This window comes from Gallus gallus, chromosome 7 (assembly GCF_016699485.2).
Source record: "Gallus gallus isolate bGalGal1 chromosome 7, bGalGal1.mat.broiler.GRCg7b, whole genome shotgun sequence".
NCBI classification, from domain to species: domain Eukaryota; kingdom Metazoa; phylum Chordata; class Aves; order Galliformes; family Phasianidae; genus Gallus; species Gallus gallus.
Genome location: NC_052538.1, coordinates 30691260 through 30709831, shown reverse-complemented (window position 1 = coordinate 30709831; position 18572 = coordinate 30691260). Strand labels below are relative to the sequence as shown.

The following is an 18572-nucleotide window of genomic DNA, read 5'->3' as shown; positions in this document are numbered from 1 at the left end:
AAGGCATGAATTACTTATTTGTTTATCTCATAAAGCATTAGACATGTGAACAAAGACGTCTTCGCAGCCTTCCATGTAGGAATCAAATGTAGCAGTTAGAATAACTAATGGTTAAAAATCTAGATTAAATACCACATGTTGGAGGTACAGGATTTTAACCCATTATCCTAAGTACTCATACAACTGTTAAAATTCAGATAAACTTAAAAAGGAGAAAAACAACAACAACAACAAGATTATCTCCTGGCTGAGATGGGAATTTTGAAAAGCAACAGTAACTATTGACATATATATTCTAACAAACCATGAACACAAAACTAGAAAATTATTGCCTCTACTCAATAAATAGTCTTTTTAATAAAGAGAAAAAGATGAGTTGCCAATGCTGATGTCTGCTATCAATAAACCAGAGGTCTTGATGACACTACAAGGTTTTCCAGAACAGAGGTTCATAGGCAGCTTTACACAGACTCTGTATTCTATGTTTCCAAATATAACAGAAGCCTATTTCACACTGCTGTATGAAATTAGCACAGAGAAAATAAGCACACATAGCATGTAGTGTCCCAGGATGAACTTAGAAGACATGAAATTGGCAGTCTTTTCCTAGAAAAAAAGAATGAACAAAGACTGTAAAGAAGTGAGGAAATGTTCAAGGCTTCGTATTTCAAATGCTTACCCACTTTTCCCATCGTATATGTTTAATAGGAAGTTTAACACACCTTCCCTTACAATGACAGCGGGACTCTTCAGTAACAACTCCAAACAACCACGCTATACATAAAGACTTCCCAAAATCAAATCATCCTTTATCCATGCAAGATTTGCTGCACCTACAAACATGTTAAATAAACAGCAAATTCAACTGCTATCAATATTTCACTTTTCCTTTCAGACTAAGTGACATAAGGAAATACAGAAAAGAATGATGATTTATCTCCTCTACAAAGAGGCTGCCCAATGCCCCTTCCCCACCAGCCTCTTCCAGGACAAGCATTTGCTGCCTTTTTTTCCCTTGCATTACACTTCAAGGAAGATAACTGAGGTTTCACAATAAAGTTGCATTTAATCAACAAAGCTGTAAAAACCAGACTGAATTTTTTTACACAGCAATCACGTTAACACATATCTTTGAGCAAGACCCTGACACAACCAAAATTTAAGCTGAATTTACACAATGGAATAGAAACACAGAATGGTACAGCTCTTCTGGAAGGACACGCAAGTAACAGTGACGTGTCTTACTTCATCTAAAAATCATACACTTCTCAATCTCTGTGTTAGCCTGTAGAGAATGATGACCTACTGAATGCCCAGGTGATGGTTCAAATGGAAAAGAACATACAAACTGCTAGGCAAAGGACCTCAAATGAGATGAACTTGCAGCAAATAGCAGAACACCATCCACCTCACCCCACTTGGTGCTAAGGGGACACAGAATAGCTCAGAGTACAGGCAATCCATAGACTGCCCTGGTGAATCTGAACACTTGCTGTTGTGTGGGACACACAGCAAGGCTTACCATCAGCGAGATGATAAGCCATGAGGAGAAGCTAACAGAGACCATCAGGATAGAAGGCAGGATAACAGTGAACGGCCACAAAATTTCACAGTTAACAACTCAGATGAATGAGTGCACAAATGCATCCGTATACATATAGTTGCACTAAAGCTAAGTGAGGTGTCCTGGAAGGCTGGGCTGGTAAGAAAAAGAAACTGAAGGAAGTTGCAGATCATAAAAACAAGTGACAAAGCAAAAGCTGTCTCATTATGCCAGAGATGGCAGAGGTAAGGTGGAATATGAGAGCTCAGCGAACCTCAGTCAAAAGCTATTCAACATCCTCAAAGAAAGCTGAAAACTAGGTCAAGTTTTTGAGGATTAGAAGGAGACTGCAGCACAAGCATACAAAATTCAGACCAAGTAAAGGGCATTAAAGGTAACAAAGGATCTTTCTGTACATGTGTGAAGACAGACACCCTCCTGCCCTCTGACCCCACCTCCCAAAAAAAGACACAGAAAAGTTTGCACAGGAATTCACTGAGCAAATCAGCAGCAATCCTGCAAGTGTTACAATTAGCAGTAAATATGAAGGTGAGACTTAAGGTTCCTACAGTGGAAAACACTGTCAAAGTTAAGCTGATTGGTTTGAAATTGGTGGTCCTACTGAATCCTTTCCCTAGCAAGTGTGATGTGTCAGAAATTAACATCTTAGACCTCATGGAGGAAGCGCACCTATCAGGAGACATCCTGCCTAGCCTGTAACTGTGTTATTGTTTTATATGTTGTAAGATGAGAAGTATCAAAATACACACAAAGGAGGTTGGAAATTTTGTGCAAGATGGAATATGCTATTAACTCAGATCCTACAAGGTCACTAATGACCTCATTGATCGGAAGGAAATTCCAAGTGCAGCAGAAAATCCCGTAAAGAAAACACAGGATTCCTCAGTTGGGATTTCCAGAGCTGCAAGGAAGCACAGCTCTCCAGTTCTCCTTAACCTCTCTGCTACCCCACTTCATAATACTGTCCCTGATCACTCATTATACCCACAGCACTACATATGATGTGGATTGAAACCACTACAGGAAATAGCTTATTTCCTTGAGGATAAAACCCTAAAAATGCTCAGCACCACAAATCCTAAATGTCATCCAAATGGCTGTCTTAATAATTAAATTACACTGCATCAAAAAGCACATGCCTACAGCAGTCTGATTTGTATGCACGCACTCAATGGTGAGTAACTGGGTAAGCAAAGATTGGGTGGAGCTGCCATAAAAATATACAGTATGCTTAGCACTAAAAAACTGAAACAGAACACAGCCTTTTGCTTTATGTTCCTCTCTGGACCTGATTCACCACTGTTTTATTACTGACTTTTGTTATTGTATCTGAATACAATTTGATTTTATGAGATCTTAAATATTACCTTTATAAACATTTCATGTGATGTTGACTGTATCTGCAAATTGCTTATTTGCTTAGTGTATTTGTTCATTGATGCCACTGCAATAGTTGGTAGGTTTTTTTTTTGCATAAAACTTCTGCTTTGAGTCTAGTTTATCTTCTGAGAAAATCGTGCAGTGGAATTTTTAATAAGAAATTCTTTAAAAATAAAAGATGTAACTGTAACTGGTGAAGACATTTTCCTTTATAGCGCTCTGTTTGCTATATAATTTGATCAGGGAGCCTATGTCAGTCACCATGAGATTTCAAGAAAGTGCTTTGTTTATCATTTAATCAATATGATTTAAGCAACCTAGAAAGATTTTTAAATTGTAGGCTAAATTCTGTTCACACCTACTGCAACCTTACCTGACTTTCACTCAATAAATGCTCTCCACACATTATTTCTTTTGCTTACACCACTCTTCCTGTACAAACTCAACACCAGTAAAACTTGTGACTGACCTCCTTCATCTTTATCCCCACAGGAGAAGAAAGAAAGAAAATAAAACAGGTCAGCCAGAGGTTACTAAAGGCTTTGTTTTATATAGCTGCTCCCTTTCCCACACGAGTCTAGGAGTCTTAACACGGCACAGTGTGTCAGCAGCCCTGCTGGGCAGACAGACCAATTCCACACCTTGATGCTTTTGTTCGCCAGCTGTCATGTTCTGGTGTTAACACTTCTGGACAAAAGCTAAATGAGGGCTTCTGCTCAGGGAAATGCCTTGAGTAGTACTGCTGACTGCAGAGATGCCATGGGTGAAGGCATATCACCTATCCAGAGCATTGATAAGTTGGAATCACCTTATCAACAAAGAAAAAAAAGAAGTAGAAGAGACTTCAAAGCACTTTCGTAATGGAACCAGAGTAGGGATAACCTGGACAACTTGTTTTCAAGTAATGGAAGAAGATAACAACTGCACCGAGAGAAAATACAATAGGATCATTTGGCTCCATATCCAATGACTTGACAGGCGGGCATTGGTTGATAGCCGTACTCGTACATTCATCACATCTGAAAGCCTACATGCAACAAAGCACATACTCAAATGTTACTAAGCTAAAGCCTATGAATTAATTGTGTTTAACTTTTGGAAGCACATCAGGTTAGTATTTCCTTCACTGTATATATTTAATACTTGCAATACCACAGGACCAACTGTAAAGCGCTATGATGTTTTTCACTCTCATTAAGTTTGCCCCTTGGAAACACTGGCCCTAATGGGCAGATGAAATTCCATAATCCTTCTAAATTTCTTTCATGGTTATTTCTAACATTTACGTTGACCTGTGAAATTCTTGTAACTAGCAAAGTCAGGCTTTTTTCAAAGTCTTCAGATAAGACAATTTAAGCAGAGACACTCTTTGCTTGGTTTCTAATCAAAGCACTTAAAATTGGAAACTTTTATGCTTTCATACCAGATTTTTCGGAGTATTTACATTTAAATAGGCTAAAAAAATAATCAAGATACATGATCTAAAACCAAAAACGAATAAAAAGCAGCCATTTTCACACAAATGCTACAATTAATCACTATGATGAAGAGATAGAAAGCAATCCATCTCATCATACCAGAGAGCTGATGTAGCTTTTCCTTTCGCCCGCCACAGAAGTTAATTATTATGAGCAGATGTGCTTAGATTACATGAAAATTTATACTCCATGAAACTGCGTGCTGAAGATATGTATTTATTTTAAAGCACAAATGTGTTTTTCTGATTGTTTGGACATTTGCTCACATGCTACTTTACCAGCTACGTATCCTGCACAAAACCAATCCATCTTGCGGGCCGTGATGTTTATGGGCTCCGTTGGCTGATCATTTCAAGGCAGCGCTGAGAAAGCACCTGCTGCTCAAAGCAACTTCTCACAACTGCAGTCTGTCTGATTTGCTGCAAATGAATGAAACAAATGTCCCAATGCCCCTCAATGTCAACGTGTGTCATGACCACATCACACACTGTGGGGCTGAACGCAACAGAAGAGTTAAATCCTCCAGGTTCTCTCAACAGTTCACATCTACACATATCTGCTCAGTACCGCAGCCCAATTCTGGCTTGATTGTCCCCAAAATTGTTAATAAGTACCTATTAATAAAATGCTCTCTCAGAGCAGAAGGAACAAAACAAACCAGCAGTGAAGACTCATGGGCAGTAAGGGCAGAGGCTATGGAAGCCTGCACTGCATGCTCTTATCGCATGGCAGTGGTTGGGAGTGCTGCTCTGTCACGTAACACATCCCTCGAGGACACACTGATCTACTTCACCCTGGATTAAACAAATGCTGAAGTAGATGGCCTTCGACAAGCCTATTACATTTTAATAGGTTGGTTAGATTCCCACATATAACATACCTCTAGTTCAGGCTTTTCTTTTACCAACACAAAGACTGAGATAGAAACAGAGATACAGAAAGTTAATATCCAAGAGATAGCAGAAAAGAGATTACTCAAAGAAATTTCTATCACCTTGGGGGACATATCAAAGAAAATAAATATATGATCACACGATTGAAACTTCTGAGGACTGTCAAGAAGGAATGATAGTACTGATGTTAGAATTGCCCAAAAAAGAGGTAGGAAGTCTCATCTTCTACAAGGCTTCACATCCAAAACCCAAATTTGACATTACAAAATACTCTACTTTAGGAAAAATCTATAAAATATCAGAATATATTATTCCACACTTTCCTTATTTCACAAAGCCAATATCAGAAATCCTTTAATAAATGCTGCATGCAGTAGACAAAACCAGTGGCTGCCAGGAAAAAAATGACTTTAGAAAAATCTTTGTTAGAAGATGACAACTTTTCATTACTATCTATTGCCATTTAAATACAGAGACGGCTTGTTCTTGTGTAGTAATTTTATTCCAGTGGTATTCCAATTTTTTTGGATGAGGTTTCTCTTGAATTATTATATTATAAGGAAGAGTGAATCTTTTCCTAGCTCCTGAGAAGCAATTCCATGACAATACTGTTAGTGAAAGAGAAGAAAGGCGTGTTTCTAGCAGGAAGAATTCTCAGAAGCATTAATGCTGCAATAATCACATTTGTTATATAAAATGCTAAACACACTGCTTAAATTCTATTTTTGAACTTAAAGAAAACCCCTATCCCATAAACAGCAATGCTCTCTGTACTAGAAGCTACCATTTCTCATTCTCCTAATGCAGAAAGGCTACTTCAAAAAGAAAATTAAAGGAAATCAACTAATTATCTTTCCAGGTCAGGCAGAACGCAGTGACATAAACATCTTTAGAAACTGGGCCAACAGAAAAGAGAACCACTGGATGAGTACAAGAGATGTTGGTAATACTGACTATTTCATGATTACTTCAAGTTCCCTCGTAAGTATGAGCATTTCATAAGTATTCCAGTCACTCCCAGTGCACCTGTTTGAAAGTGAGATCATGGGTAGTTTGAGCCACTGTTACTCATCTATTCTGAAATTGAAAAGTCACGTCTAAATCCTCAACTGCAGACATGAAGCTGCTGGAGTAGCATAAACACACAAGTTCACATCCAATTAACATGACATCGTGATTCATTTTGCTCTTTTGTGGCATGCCATGTTTAACGTATCTTGTGCCTGAAGCCTTACAGTAAGCCACACTGAAGAGCTCTGTCATTCGGATGCTAATATTTATTATACTCAGTAACAGTATTTACAGAAATCTGACTCTGTAATTTCTAGTGAGAAGCATTTTCTAACAAATGTAGAGCAAGAAAAAAAAAAGCAACATGCAACTTCTACCAAGTCTGTTTGGTACTACCTTACTGTAAGAACAAAATACTTTCTTTATCCCTCCCAGTTATCATCTCTGGAACTTCTGGAACTCAGTATTCCACTTGACTGAGATCGTTATGGACAAGATGACGTTATTCCACTAATTGCTCAGAGAAAATCATCTCTAAAGTTTTTCCAACAATTTAGAGCATAAAAGCTTTTTAATACATTTGCTTATTTTTTGGTCATGCCTCAAGGTTCCTCATTTAAGCAGCCCATTTGAAGAAAAGTTCTCCTCCGGGCCTTTTTCCAGAGAACATGGATCTTATCATGCAGGGCTCAGATAAATTTTTAACAATTTCCTATGAACCAGAACGGCTTTGGCATGAACTATCTTTGGATTTGTAAACAGCACAACCACAACAAGAAGGAAATGAAAAATTTATTTAAAAAAAAAAGTTGATCTACATCAGTCCTGAATTGGGACTGCCTACAGCATGGAGATGTGAACAAGAGGGACACTAAAGGGCTGTACAAAAGAGTAAACAAAAAAGGGAACAAAACTGAACTCAAAAACAAAGGATGATTTAATTTAAAATCATCAATAAAGTAAAACAGTTTACACACTGCAGGGTTAATTCATGGAACTGCAGTATATCAGACACAACAGAAACCAAGAGACCACGAAGAACATGAGAAAAAAAAAAACAGGTATTTTTATATCTACTTACAGTGACAGTTACATGAGCTCATATAAAATATTAAGGATTATAAAACCTCCTGTTTTAGGTTCTAAGTCAACAAAGCAGTTTTAGAGCGAAATGGCTCCTGTATTTCTGAAAAGGAGCAGACAGCATTATGCAAATAGGTCTATTTACAACCCACAGAAAGGATTTCTGTTAGCGTTTATCATACCCTCTGCACCAAGCACAGAACATGACCACCCAGGTCTGTTCAATGGAAGCTTCTCAGTTCCCTAAGAAAAGTCTGAATCAATGCTTCATAGCTGGCATTTTAAATCACTGCAAGTTGATGCTAAAACAAGTAGTAATTGGAAGGGCCTGTCTCCAGTTGGAAGGAGAGACTGCTCTTCATTATGACTCTCCTAATGTCTTTCATCATCCTGAGCAAGTCTCAGCGCAGTTTGGTTCTCCCTGGACCTCTTTCATCTACTCTACTGTTTAATGACAATCCATCATTTAAAAAACGGACCCCAAAAATGACTTTCACAAAAGATAGTTGCTTAGATCACACAGACTACACAGTAGATGAAAGAAATCTTAGGAGAACCAAAGAGAGATGAACTTAATCAGAGGGATGAAAGACAAAATGAAAATCTATCTAGCCTTACTTTTAAAAAGGAGTTTCCTTCAGATAAGATGATCTTGACTCTTTCTGTGTACCTGCTAAGTATGGTGTGAGTACTGTCAGATCATTGGGGACTTTTATGATTGAGATGCTCTAGCAATTCCTGTAAATTGTACACATTTGAATGGTGCTGCCTTTGACTTTGAGGTGACTGGGCCATTTCCTATTGATCTAAAGCCTTCTTTCCCCCCCTTCTTCCCTCCTTCCTCCTAATCAAGGCAGAAATACATAGCCTGGAAAGCTTTGATGTTCCTCTGCTTTACTTCTCATTATTTTGATCTTTTAACAATCCCTCCATTGGTACATGCTTGTAATATACATTTTCAGTGTTTATGCCTTCTGGCTTCAAAAGACTTTTCTACTTGATTTTCAGAAAATAAATTGTGTGTGTGGTACTAAGATGCTGCTATTTTTGCTCTGTTTATCAGATAGGAACCGTATAGAATAAAGCTAGAAAACATGCTTGATTCCCTGTACAAAGTGGAATACACTGTCCTATTTCTGAAGGAAATCAAATAATTTATTTGGCACAGACTTCATCATCTTTATTTTATGGAAAGTCTACAGAATACTGAATTGCCTTTGGATAGAATGTTGCACTGTAGATTACTGTCAGGACAAATTCTCTTAAGAGTCTTCTCAATTTTGATGTTGCTGGCAATAAGTACAATGACTGAAAGGAGCTGGAGTCTCTCTTGCTCTTAGCATCTATAAAGTAAGGTCAAGCTGATTCCCTGACTGCCCGTGAAATACTCTTACAGCAGATACACACAAGGTGGAATTTGGGCCAGACCCAGACTAAGACACAGCAGCACTGCTTTAGGGGCCTTTTGATGTCTGTTGACATCCCTCATAAAAAAAAAGGAGGGAAGCCCACTGTCATGTGAGCAATGTGTCACTGGAGCATTAATCCTTCTCCCCCTTATCCTATCAACTAAGTCCTGAATAAAGTAAAACTGGTCTACAAGAACAAGGTACCTGGAGATCAGCGGGATGAAAGACAACACAAGGACTAATTGCCATTCCCCCAAACCATTACCTCATAACCTTTCCTAGCTGCAGTCTTCAACACAGGCATTTACATACACACCTCTGCCAAGTCACCCGGTTTTAGGAAAGGAGCTCAGGATGATTTCTATGCACAGAGTTGAATTTAGTTCTCGTAAATTAAGCTGCAGGAATCTCAAAGTCACAAAATACTCAGAGTGATTTATGCGCCACATCTCACACAGTCACATCTGCCCCATCCCCTTTCCTGCTCAATTCTAATGGTTCCAAATCTCAATTTACTGAAAATCTACCTGTAAAAGGATACCTTCCTTATTTCTGGTAGAACAGGAAAGGATAACAGGGTATTCAAACAGCTTTTCCAACAGACCTTTGGTGGTTTTTTTTGTATTCATGTTTTCTCCTCCTCAATTTTTCCTTGTTTTTCCCTTTATGTGACATTATTACACATTTTTGCATGAAATGAATCTACTGTCAAACCCAAAATTAAACCCTGGCTCTGGAAATAATTTAAAGGCAAAAGTCTAAAAGTAAATGGATAGAAATGAGATGCAAACAATCCATACTCATATAGTAAAACATTCATACTGTGGTGATGCATCCAAATTCCTGTGCACAGATAAGCATTGTTCACAAAGACCAAAAATAAGTTCCAAATGTAAAATCAAACGTGGAATCAGAACATAGCCTCGTAAATACCCATCTTTTTCCCATGAATTAGTAGTTTGGAAAATAAAATCTTCCTCTATCCTATTGGCAAACAAGGTATTGGAATTACTTGAGATAAAGTTCTGAAGTTTAAATTTGACCTTATATCTTTGCCATTGTTTGCAGTGGCAGAAAGCACTACTGAACAGAAAGAAAAGTAAGGATTACCTGCTAAAGATATTTTATTTTAGGAATCAGAAAAAATCAATTTCAGGAGCTTGGGGATAAGAATGAAAATGTAAGGAATAGAAGATTTAATGATGGGCACTTTTTTTTTTTTTTTACAATGGTATAATGCTACTGGCTTGTTGTCCATAACTCCTAATTCAGCACTCACCTCTGCAGCACTACTGTTTGTCTTCCTACACAGTGTGACCACTACGCCTTCTTTTCTTTAATAAAAATTTCATTTTAGTTATTTCAGAGCATTTTAAAACTTACCCAAGTTGATTTTTTAGGCCTACCATTCATTCAGAATATTCTCCATCTGCAATTTGCAATTACTAAGATGTGTTACAGCAATACTCTCATTATGTACAGTGGTAGTGAAAATAATGAAAACATCCAAGAGTACAAATTCCTGATGGGAAGCAAAGGTCTGAAATGGCCTTCCTGGTTGACAGCAAACACCTGATAACATAGCTTACAATGTCTTTTCTCAACCAGTTACACAACCACCTCATTCTGTATTTCTCTAGGTCATAAAACGCAGAGCATTCTCCAATTTATACAACATCAATCTTTGAACTTGAGTAGCATATGGGAGAGCTATCGTGTGGGACTGGACTCAGTGTCTTCCTAAAGTCAAGGGAACATTATCTGCACTGCCTTCCACTTACCTTATTGTGAATCCTCAGCAAACTGCTTTGTCAAGGAAAGAAATCAGATTATCAAGAACAAATAATAGTAAATCTATTCCATTTTGGTTGTTTCTTATCACCTTTCTACTCTCCATGTGTTTGCAAGCTGAAAATTGCATTATCAGTGACAAGAAAATAAAAATACAGATAACATGTACTGTCTGAATTTGCAGTAGGATACAGAACGGCTACATTGGCGAAGCTGCAGAGATAACATCCTGGAAAGGCTACCCCCTGAACACTGATCACAGAAAGACTTCACAAACCTTTTCAAATATATCACTAAAAGACCCAGCTCCTGTCCTTACCCTGTCCTCAGCTATTTGCTATCAGAGATACCAGTGGGCAGGCAGATGCTTTCCAGACAGTGCTGTCTGGCCAAGACTCACGCTCTGTCTGTTGTGCTCCTGAGTCCACACTCTCAGTCACGTCCCCACAGCCTCCAACGAGAATCATAAAATCACAGAATATCCCGAGCTGGAAGAGACTCACGAGGACCACTGATCTCAACTCCTGGCTCCACACACAATCACCCCAAATCCAAACACTACGACTAAGAGCACTTCTTGAACTCCGGCAGCCTGGAGCCACAACCACTGTCCTGCAAAGCCTGCTCCAAGCCCCACCACCCTCTGGTGAAGAACCTTTTTCTTATGCTCAACTGGACGCACCCCTGGTACAGCTTCACGCCATTCCCTTGGGTCAATCAGTGTCAGTTTGCTAGACCAACATCAGCAGAATTATCACTAACAAAACCTCAGCATCACTGAGAATATGGCTCAAGGGGCAAGTGTCCCATCAAGCAGAGCTAACACTAGAGGGGACTACTGATCACAGGTAAGTCACTATCAGCTGGACAGATTTATGCACAGGCAGGACTCACACTGAAAACCACTGCGCATAAAACATCATCTAACTGAAGTAGTCCGTGTTTTTGCCACATTTGCCATCATAAATATATCCACTGCAAACTTTGGGATATCACATTGCCTCTAGACTGTAAATTATAAGAAGATTCCAATAAGTACCTCCTGAAATTGGTATTTTTACAGCAGACACATCAGAGGTGGAATTTGAGCCAGACCCAAACTGAAATATAGTGGCACTGGTTTAGGTGTCTTCTGATGTCTGCTGACATCTCTCATAAAAAAAGGAGGGAAGTCCACTATCACGTGAGCAGAGAATTTGAGTGAGCAGAGAGTTGGGTGACTACCTTACAAGCAAAAAAAAAATGGTAACAGTGATGTTTTTTTGATGGCACATTGCATTATAAATAGGTTACCATAAAATAATTTCAGTAGAAACAACAGTAATGTATTTGGCCCCAACTTTGTTCCAGACTGATCACACAGTAAATAATATATCTAAAGGATGCCTCTTTAAAATGGCCTTGCAGGTACAATGTATACAGGGAACACCAAAATTCATCCTTTCATCTTATTAGGTATAGCACCAATGTTGACTTAGTCACTAACCTATTACAAATTATGTTTGTCATCCCAGTTCTGCCTATTTTTTAGATCAAATTTTCATGGAACGATCTCTGCATATAGACACACGAGTTAAAAATTCATTGCAGACTATTACCCTTTTTTTCCTCCTAATGATAAGCTCTCAATCTGCATCTTAGTCTAAAACCACTCATCTGCAATATTCCTACAGCAGGAGGAGAACAGAATCTTAAACTCCTTGAGTCTGGTGCTTCCTTCACTCTATTTTTTCACTGCCAATTCATACATCAACTTCTGCACAGAAATGGATTATACCTATATCACCAACTCTCTTAGCAAATTCCACGTGATATGAATTTATAACCTGTATAATGGATGAAAGAAATAGATCATATATGGTCTAATAGTACAGCATGCTAAAAAAAAAAATGTTCTACTAAGATGCACAAGGAGGCAATCTAGTATTGATCCACCCCAAGACCTCAGGTGAGCCAAGGAGCGAGCACTTCTTTCAAAGCAGAGAAGTAGTTTCTCATTACTGCATTGGTGGCTTTGTTGTTTGCCGGTATGTAAGTCAACATGTAAGTCAACATATTATTCTCTTATAGAATTTGCTGCTTTGTGTCACAGCATTTCTGTACTCTTCTGATGGGGAGGTACAGCTCTGAGATGGACACGTTGCTTCTGTTAATGAGGGGAGATATGATCAAATCCCTCAAATGAATCACTGCTGAGATGCAGCAGGAGAAGAAGAAAATAAGCTATGACATGTTCCATTGCTGCAGCGTCTCCCTGCTTTTGGAAAGCAACTACTCTTTGCATACCCATGTTGTCAGGTATTTCCAAGACTAGATTGTTAAGTGGTACCTCATTACATCAGTCTGGTCTTTCATACGCGTCTATTCATTTGTCCAATGGCTTTTGAAGCAGCTTTCAAAGACATTTCCTTAAAGTCTGCTTTCCATCCACTAATTAAATGTTAACAATCCCTTGTAATGAGCAACACATTTCTTCCTCCCCAAAAATGTAAATGTCTAAGACGGCTGATCATGTCAGCACTGAAGGGAGAGGTCATTTCTGGAGGATCTTCCATCACAAACATCAGAGAACAGTAAAGTCACTGAAGGGCATCTGAAGCAGAAGCAATTTTCTCACATTCTTGACACCTTCTAGTAAATTAGTCACTTGTTGAGGAAAATGACAGCTATACAGCAATAGGAAAGCTCGTAAAGCTCTTCATTTATTGTTAGAAATGTTGCCTATGTTACTGTCAAGCAACAGTAATATCCCCACACTGTTTTCTTCTTGAGTCTCTATTTTAGGTGGTTTGTTGGTTTTTATTTTTTCAAATGATGCCTTAATGAAGTTTGAAGAACATTTATATTTCTTAGTTCTAAATATTTCTTTCCTCTTAACTTCATGGTAGTTTTCTGAATAAGTTAGTCTACTGGAGGTGACATACAAAATTAAAGGCCATTGTAATTAGTGCAATACAATTCCAAGATAAAGTTGTAAAAACTGCATCTTCAGAGGGTCATCATCTCTTTGGCTATTGTACTCATTACTGAGATAAATCCTGATATCTTCAGCATGTTACGTGTGCATAAGTGACAACACTCATGGAATAAGATCTACAAATATCTATCTCCGAATCTATTCTAAGAACAGAGCTTGAAAGTCATTTCAGACTCCATTTTCCCTCAGCACAGTCATAGTTTTAAGTATTCTAAATACATTCTAAGCATATACACATACACACACTTTCTATCTTTAGAAATACTTGATATTAATTCAGTGCCCTTATATCTGGCCAACCACAACAGTCACGGAAAACTGAAATCCTCTTATTCAAATGACAGTCAAGACATGGACAGAGAAAGAAAAAACAAATTCCAAAAATGGATGCTGTAAGGTTGATTATTTTCAGGCTATAGGATAACAGTTGCTATTCTGCAAAAAGAAAAAAAAAAAAAGTTGGGCAAATTTGTGCAAATATTCTTTGGCAAATAAGCACTTACTGGCTGAAGACACTGACACAAGTTGCAGGCTAATTCCTGCACAGAATAGTGGCATTACCTCAAATGCAAAGTCAGATAGGATGCATAGATATTGAAGGAAAGCATTTATCTGTAACATCAACACCTGGAGATCTTATACTAATGGAACAGCTTTCCCTCAAAAGATTTCCATAGACTCACACAATCAGACAACACAATTTAGAATGCAAGGGACTCCTGGAGGTTTGATGCCTTCTCAAAGCAGGACAGATCTATAAGTTAGAAAAGGGGGCCTTATACAGCTGAGATTTAAGGATCTCTAATGAATCAAGGGCCTTCCCAGGTGATCTGGAAATTTTGCTACTGTGACTTACAACTGTTATGCTCTGCTGTCTCACTCTGCCTCTCTGGAATGGGTGCACCTCCTTCCCCGCACTCCCAGTTTCATGCAGAACAGAGCCAAGTGTCCAGCCTTGCCTCATACGTTCTTTCAAAAAACCTCCAAAGGCCACCTTCATGGTGAAGAAGGATAAATTCAGAAGTCTTCTAGCGGTGATGTCTGAGTGCTGGAAGAGATCCTGCAACTTGTGTAGGTGGGTTGCCATGCTTGGCTGAACAGTTACTTGGTGACAGTTTGGTAACACAGCACCTCTTTGCACATGCCAGCCGCTCTTCAAGAGCTCATGCAGCAAGATGAGGTGCAAACATCAGATTTTAGATATCTTCCCTGACTTTTATAGATAATCACTGAAAATCTACCAGCTTGTTTATCAGAAGCAACTCCAACAGGTAGCTGGGTTTCAGCTGCCTTCGCTCTTGTTTGTAAGGCAGCACCCTGTAAATTTTGTGTGCATTTCATTTGAGAATTCATTTTCCTGAAACTCCATTCGTCTTCAACGCTGCCGATTTGTACCATCACATCACGCGACTGCCAAAATCAGAGCTGTTGTGAAAATCACAGATAATTATGAAAAATGAACCTGGCACCAAAGCAAATTCTGCTTGAACCCACTGGGCCGTGAGATTCCTTTAGTATGATTATCACAAAGCAGTACACAGCCTATTTAATTGTTGGAGAACCCTCCGCAGAGCAAAAATAAGCACAATGTTCTCCTACTATACTTCACATCCTGTCAGAGTAAGATTAGTAAAAAGTTCATACAACTACTGGAGCATAAAGATTGCCCTCCCTTCACACCGAGATTCAGGAATACATTTCAGGACGTCTCAATTTACAGAGCTCTCTTTGAAAACCTTGTGGAAAGGCTTGTGGTCAAAACCTAAAGGTATTTACTTCTTTCAGTTTAAAACATTTCTTCTTTCAGATGCAGCTCACGTACTGCCAGAGCTTTTCTTTCTTCCCCTTTGTTTCCAGATTATGTAAGAAAATCAGCTCATCTTTAAAGAACAGTTTCTAACCTTGTGAAGGAGTAAATTACTATGTCAAATTTCTTCAGTTAGCATACCTGTATAGTAATCTTTTTTCAATAAAAATAACCTTTTGTTAGAGGTTTTATTAGATTTCTCAGCAGACTGATAGCAGACACATCTCGAGCCATCTGCAGGAACTGCTACAGACTCTGATCGCATACTCAGAACAGTGAAATTCTTTCTAACACTTTTGTTCAGACAATTGGATCACTGTATTTTCCAAGTGCTTAAGCACACAAAGGGCAGGAGCCCAAAGCCTTTGCCCATGCTGGATTTCTCAAGCAGTCTTGATAAAAGCAGGCCTCAGGGAAATTATTAGTAACATTTAAAATTACCAAGGAACTTATTCTTTCCATTTTTAGCACCAAGAGGCGATTACTTCACAGAAAACTATGGATACAGTTCTTTCTAAGTCAATGTGCTTCATCCTTAAGCAGAAGAGGAGGTTACTCTACGGATACTTGAACGCCAAGCATAAATCTGTTCTCATACTCCAAGCACACTATCATGTTCCTGGTATTCTGACTTCCGATGGAGCAGAAAAACCATACAATGGATCCACTTCCCAAAACACTTCATTTTACACCTGAAGTGCTTCAGTCAGTTTCCAAATTGGCTACTCTAAAAGAGTAATGACTCTATTAAACGCCACCCTCCATCACTTCAGGTACTTGGAGGTCACATGGAGAAAGCTTACCCCTTGACTGCAAACCATGTCCACACGCCTCGTTGTGTCCCAGCACATTCTGTCTCACTGACTCAGGCACCAGTACACAATGACTCCATCGATGGGTCTTCCACCTGTGAGAGGAAAATGTTAACGATTAAGTAGCTAAAACTGGAAAATAATATGCCCAGACAAGAACTTCAGAAAGCTGAGATGGAAACAATAATATACTACAAAGACCTAAGGAAGAATGGCCAAAAAGTTGTAATCACTCCTGAAACATGTATTACGAACTGAAATTCAGATGTAAGGTTCACCTTCTAGAAACTCGTTTCATTCTCCAACCATACTTCCCTCCCTGACTTTTCTAGGGCATAATTCAAAGTCACACAATAAAACAGCAAACAGCTTCAGCATGCTTTGAAATCAGGCTTGTCTCCCAAAATCCTGTTCTCATGCACCATCTGCTTTCCATGCTATGTGTGTCAGCCAAGAATGCAAGACAGTGGCTTTCCATGGTGCTGTGCAGAACAGGGCCACACAGCACTGAATGTTTCGACTCCTGCTCTGTCCCAGCGTTCAGCTGCCTGCTCTCCTCTGAGACCAGGGCATGCAGTTTGAAGATTTATATGCAAAGAAATAATACGTTTATATTTACTAACATTGTGTAACAGATGGGTCAGAGAATTTTAATGAAAAGTGGTGAGTAATTGTCCTATTGTTCTATTTGTCTAATCAGAAATTTAAAGTGCATATTATTCACTGGAGTGAGAGCATCAGGGGAGAAGACAGTGTTTCTGCAGTAAGCATACAATTATGATTAAGGCAGCTGAGTGCCCATGGTGTCAAAACAGCCTGCATTGATTTTTAGGTGCACTGAGGGGAGAGTTCCCAGTAAAACCTTCCTTAAACACTTCCAGTCCTGAATTCACCATTTCTTAGGAGCTGTGTCTATTGGCGCTCATTCTGATGAAATGAGATCATCTGAAATCTCCAACTTGAACTCTTCTACATTTACCAAAATGCATTATTCATATATTGTTGTTTGTTTACTGACCCTCCATTTCTCAGTTTTACGTCATTTTCTTGTGAAAACTGTGCAGGATGATCCCACAAGATTCATTTCTGGAGAACTGGAAGCCCGCTGGAAAGAGACTGATTCAAAGCTAACACTTTTACCTATAAACCGGACAGACAGGAGTATCTTCACATTCTCTTTCCTCATACAAGGTGTCTGGGCATGCCTGTCCCCCATTGGCAGCATCCTGAATGATAATCCTATACCGAGACTGCTTAACTGCCGTGGCATTGCCTGTAAAACAAAGACAAATGCTTTCCAGACACAGTTGGTACCCCAAGTAAGTGACCTTACTGTTTTGGTTGAAAAGCGTTCTCGTGTTACATTTACATTGTGAAATTATGAATCCTCACAAAGAAGGGGGGGGGTGATACATTGAGCCAAAAGCTGCCATTATTTTCTTTAAAATTACAAACACTTCAGAAGAGCAGCATCAGGGAGGGTGGTAAATCCACAGTTTAAGACATGCTTAAAAAATGGCTTTTTTACAGAACATCACAGCAGACAAGAAAATAAGTACAAGCGAATGCTGAAACATCTGAGCAGGAAAAAAGAAAATTAAAAAAAAAATGCAACTGTTACAATGGGAGATTTTGTATCCTGGTGGTCTCGGGCTACTGCCAGTAAAGCCATCTGTACTAATCTAGGAGTTACAGATGGTGTCTTCCTGATAAGAAAACCATCACAACCAACAGAGGCTAATTCTCTCCTTAGCCTGAGTACACACAAGCTCAATGAACCCGGAAACACAGCTCACAATGTGTGGTACACCACGCAGCATAGGAGACAAGGACAGGATTTGCACTAGTGGGACCTGACAGCTAACACAAACACAATCCTTGGCTGCAGAACTGGGAAGCTGAAAGTGAGAGCTGGTGTAGCTGCTGTGCATGGCAGCAATCAGGGGAAAAGAAAAGAAAGGGTTCTTAATATTAACTTAATAAACAATTCCAGACCAGGAAAACCTGTCCTATGATAGCGGACTTCATCAAAAAGGGTTAAGGAAAGTGAGGCTTCATCTTGGGGTTGTGTCCAGTTCTGGGCTCCACAGGACAAGAAGGACATGAATATGGAGCAAGTTCAGTGAATAGACATAAAGATGATGTAGGCACTGATGTGTCTGACACACAGGAAAAAGCTAGAAGAGCTGGAACTGCTCAGCTGGACAGAAGAAGGCTCAGGGATTGTATCAGTATACCTGACTGGGGGCCAGAAAGGAGATGGAATACATTTTTCACGGTGATATTCACTGAGACATTTTTCAAGCAGCTGAGTACGCATTTACAATGATTTAATTCAAGCCACTTGTTCCTCAGCTTTCTGATAAA

At 39.1% G+C, this 18572-nt stretch overlaps 1 protein-coding gene across 13 annotated transcripts in view; it reads right to left on the bottom strand.

Moving 5' to 3' along the window:
- THSD7B (thrombospondin type 1 domain containing 7B) overlaps window positions 1-18572 on the bottom strand; it is a 481009-nt gene that overhangs the window by 109771 nt on the left and 352666 nt on the right. For all 13 annotated transcript variants that reach the window (XM_046944128.1, XM_046944125.1, XM_046944127.1 and 10 more), the window contains 2 exons: window positions 17346-17478; window positions 16197-16300 (listed from right to left, as the gene is read on the bottom strand). In XM_046944128.1, coding sequence (XP_046800084.1) covers window positions 16197-16300; window positions 17346-17478 — 237 coding nt within the window. The remainder of the gene's footprint in view (window positions 1-16196; window positions 16301-17345; window positions 17479-18572) is intronic.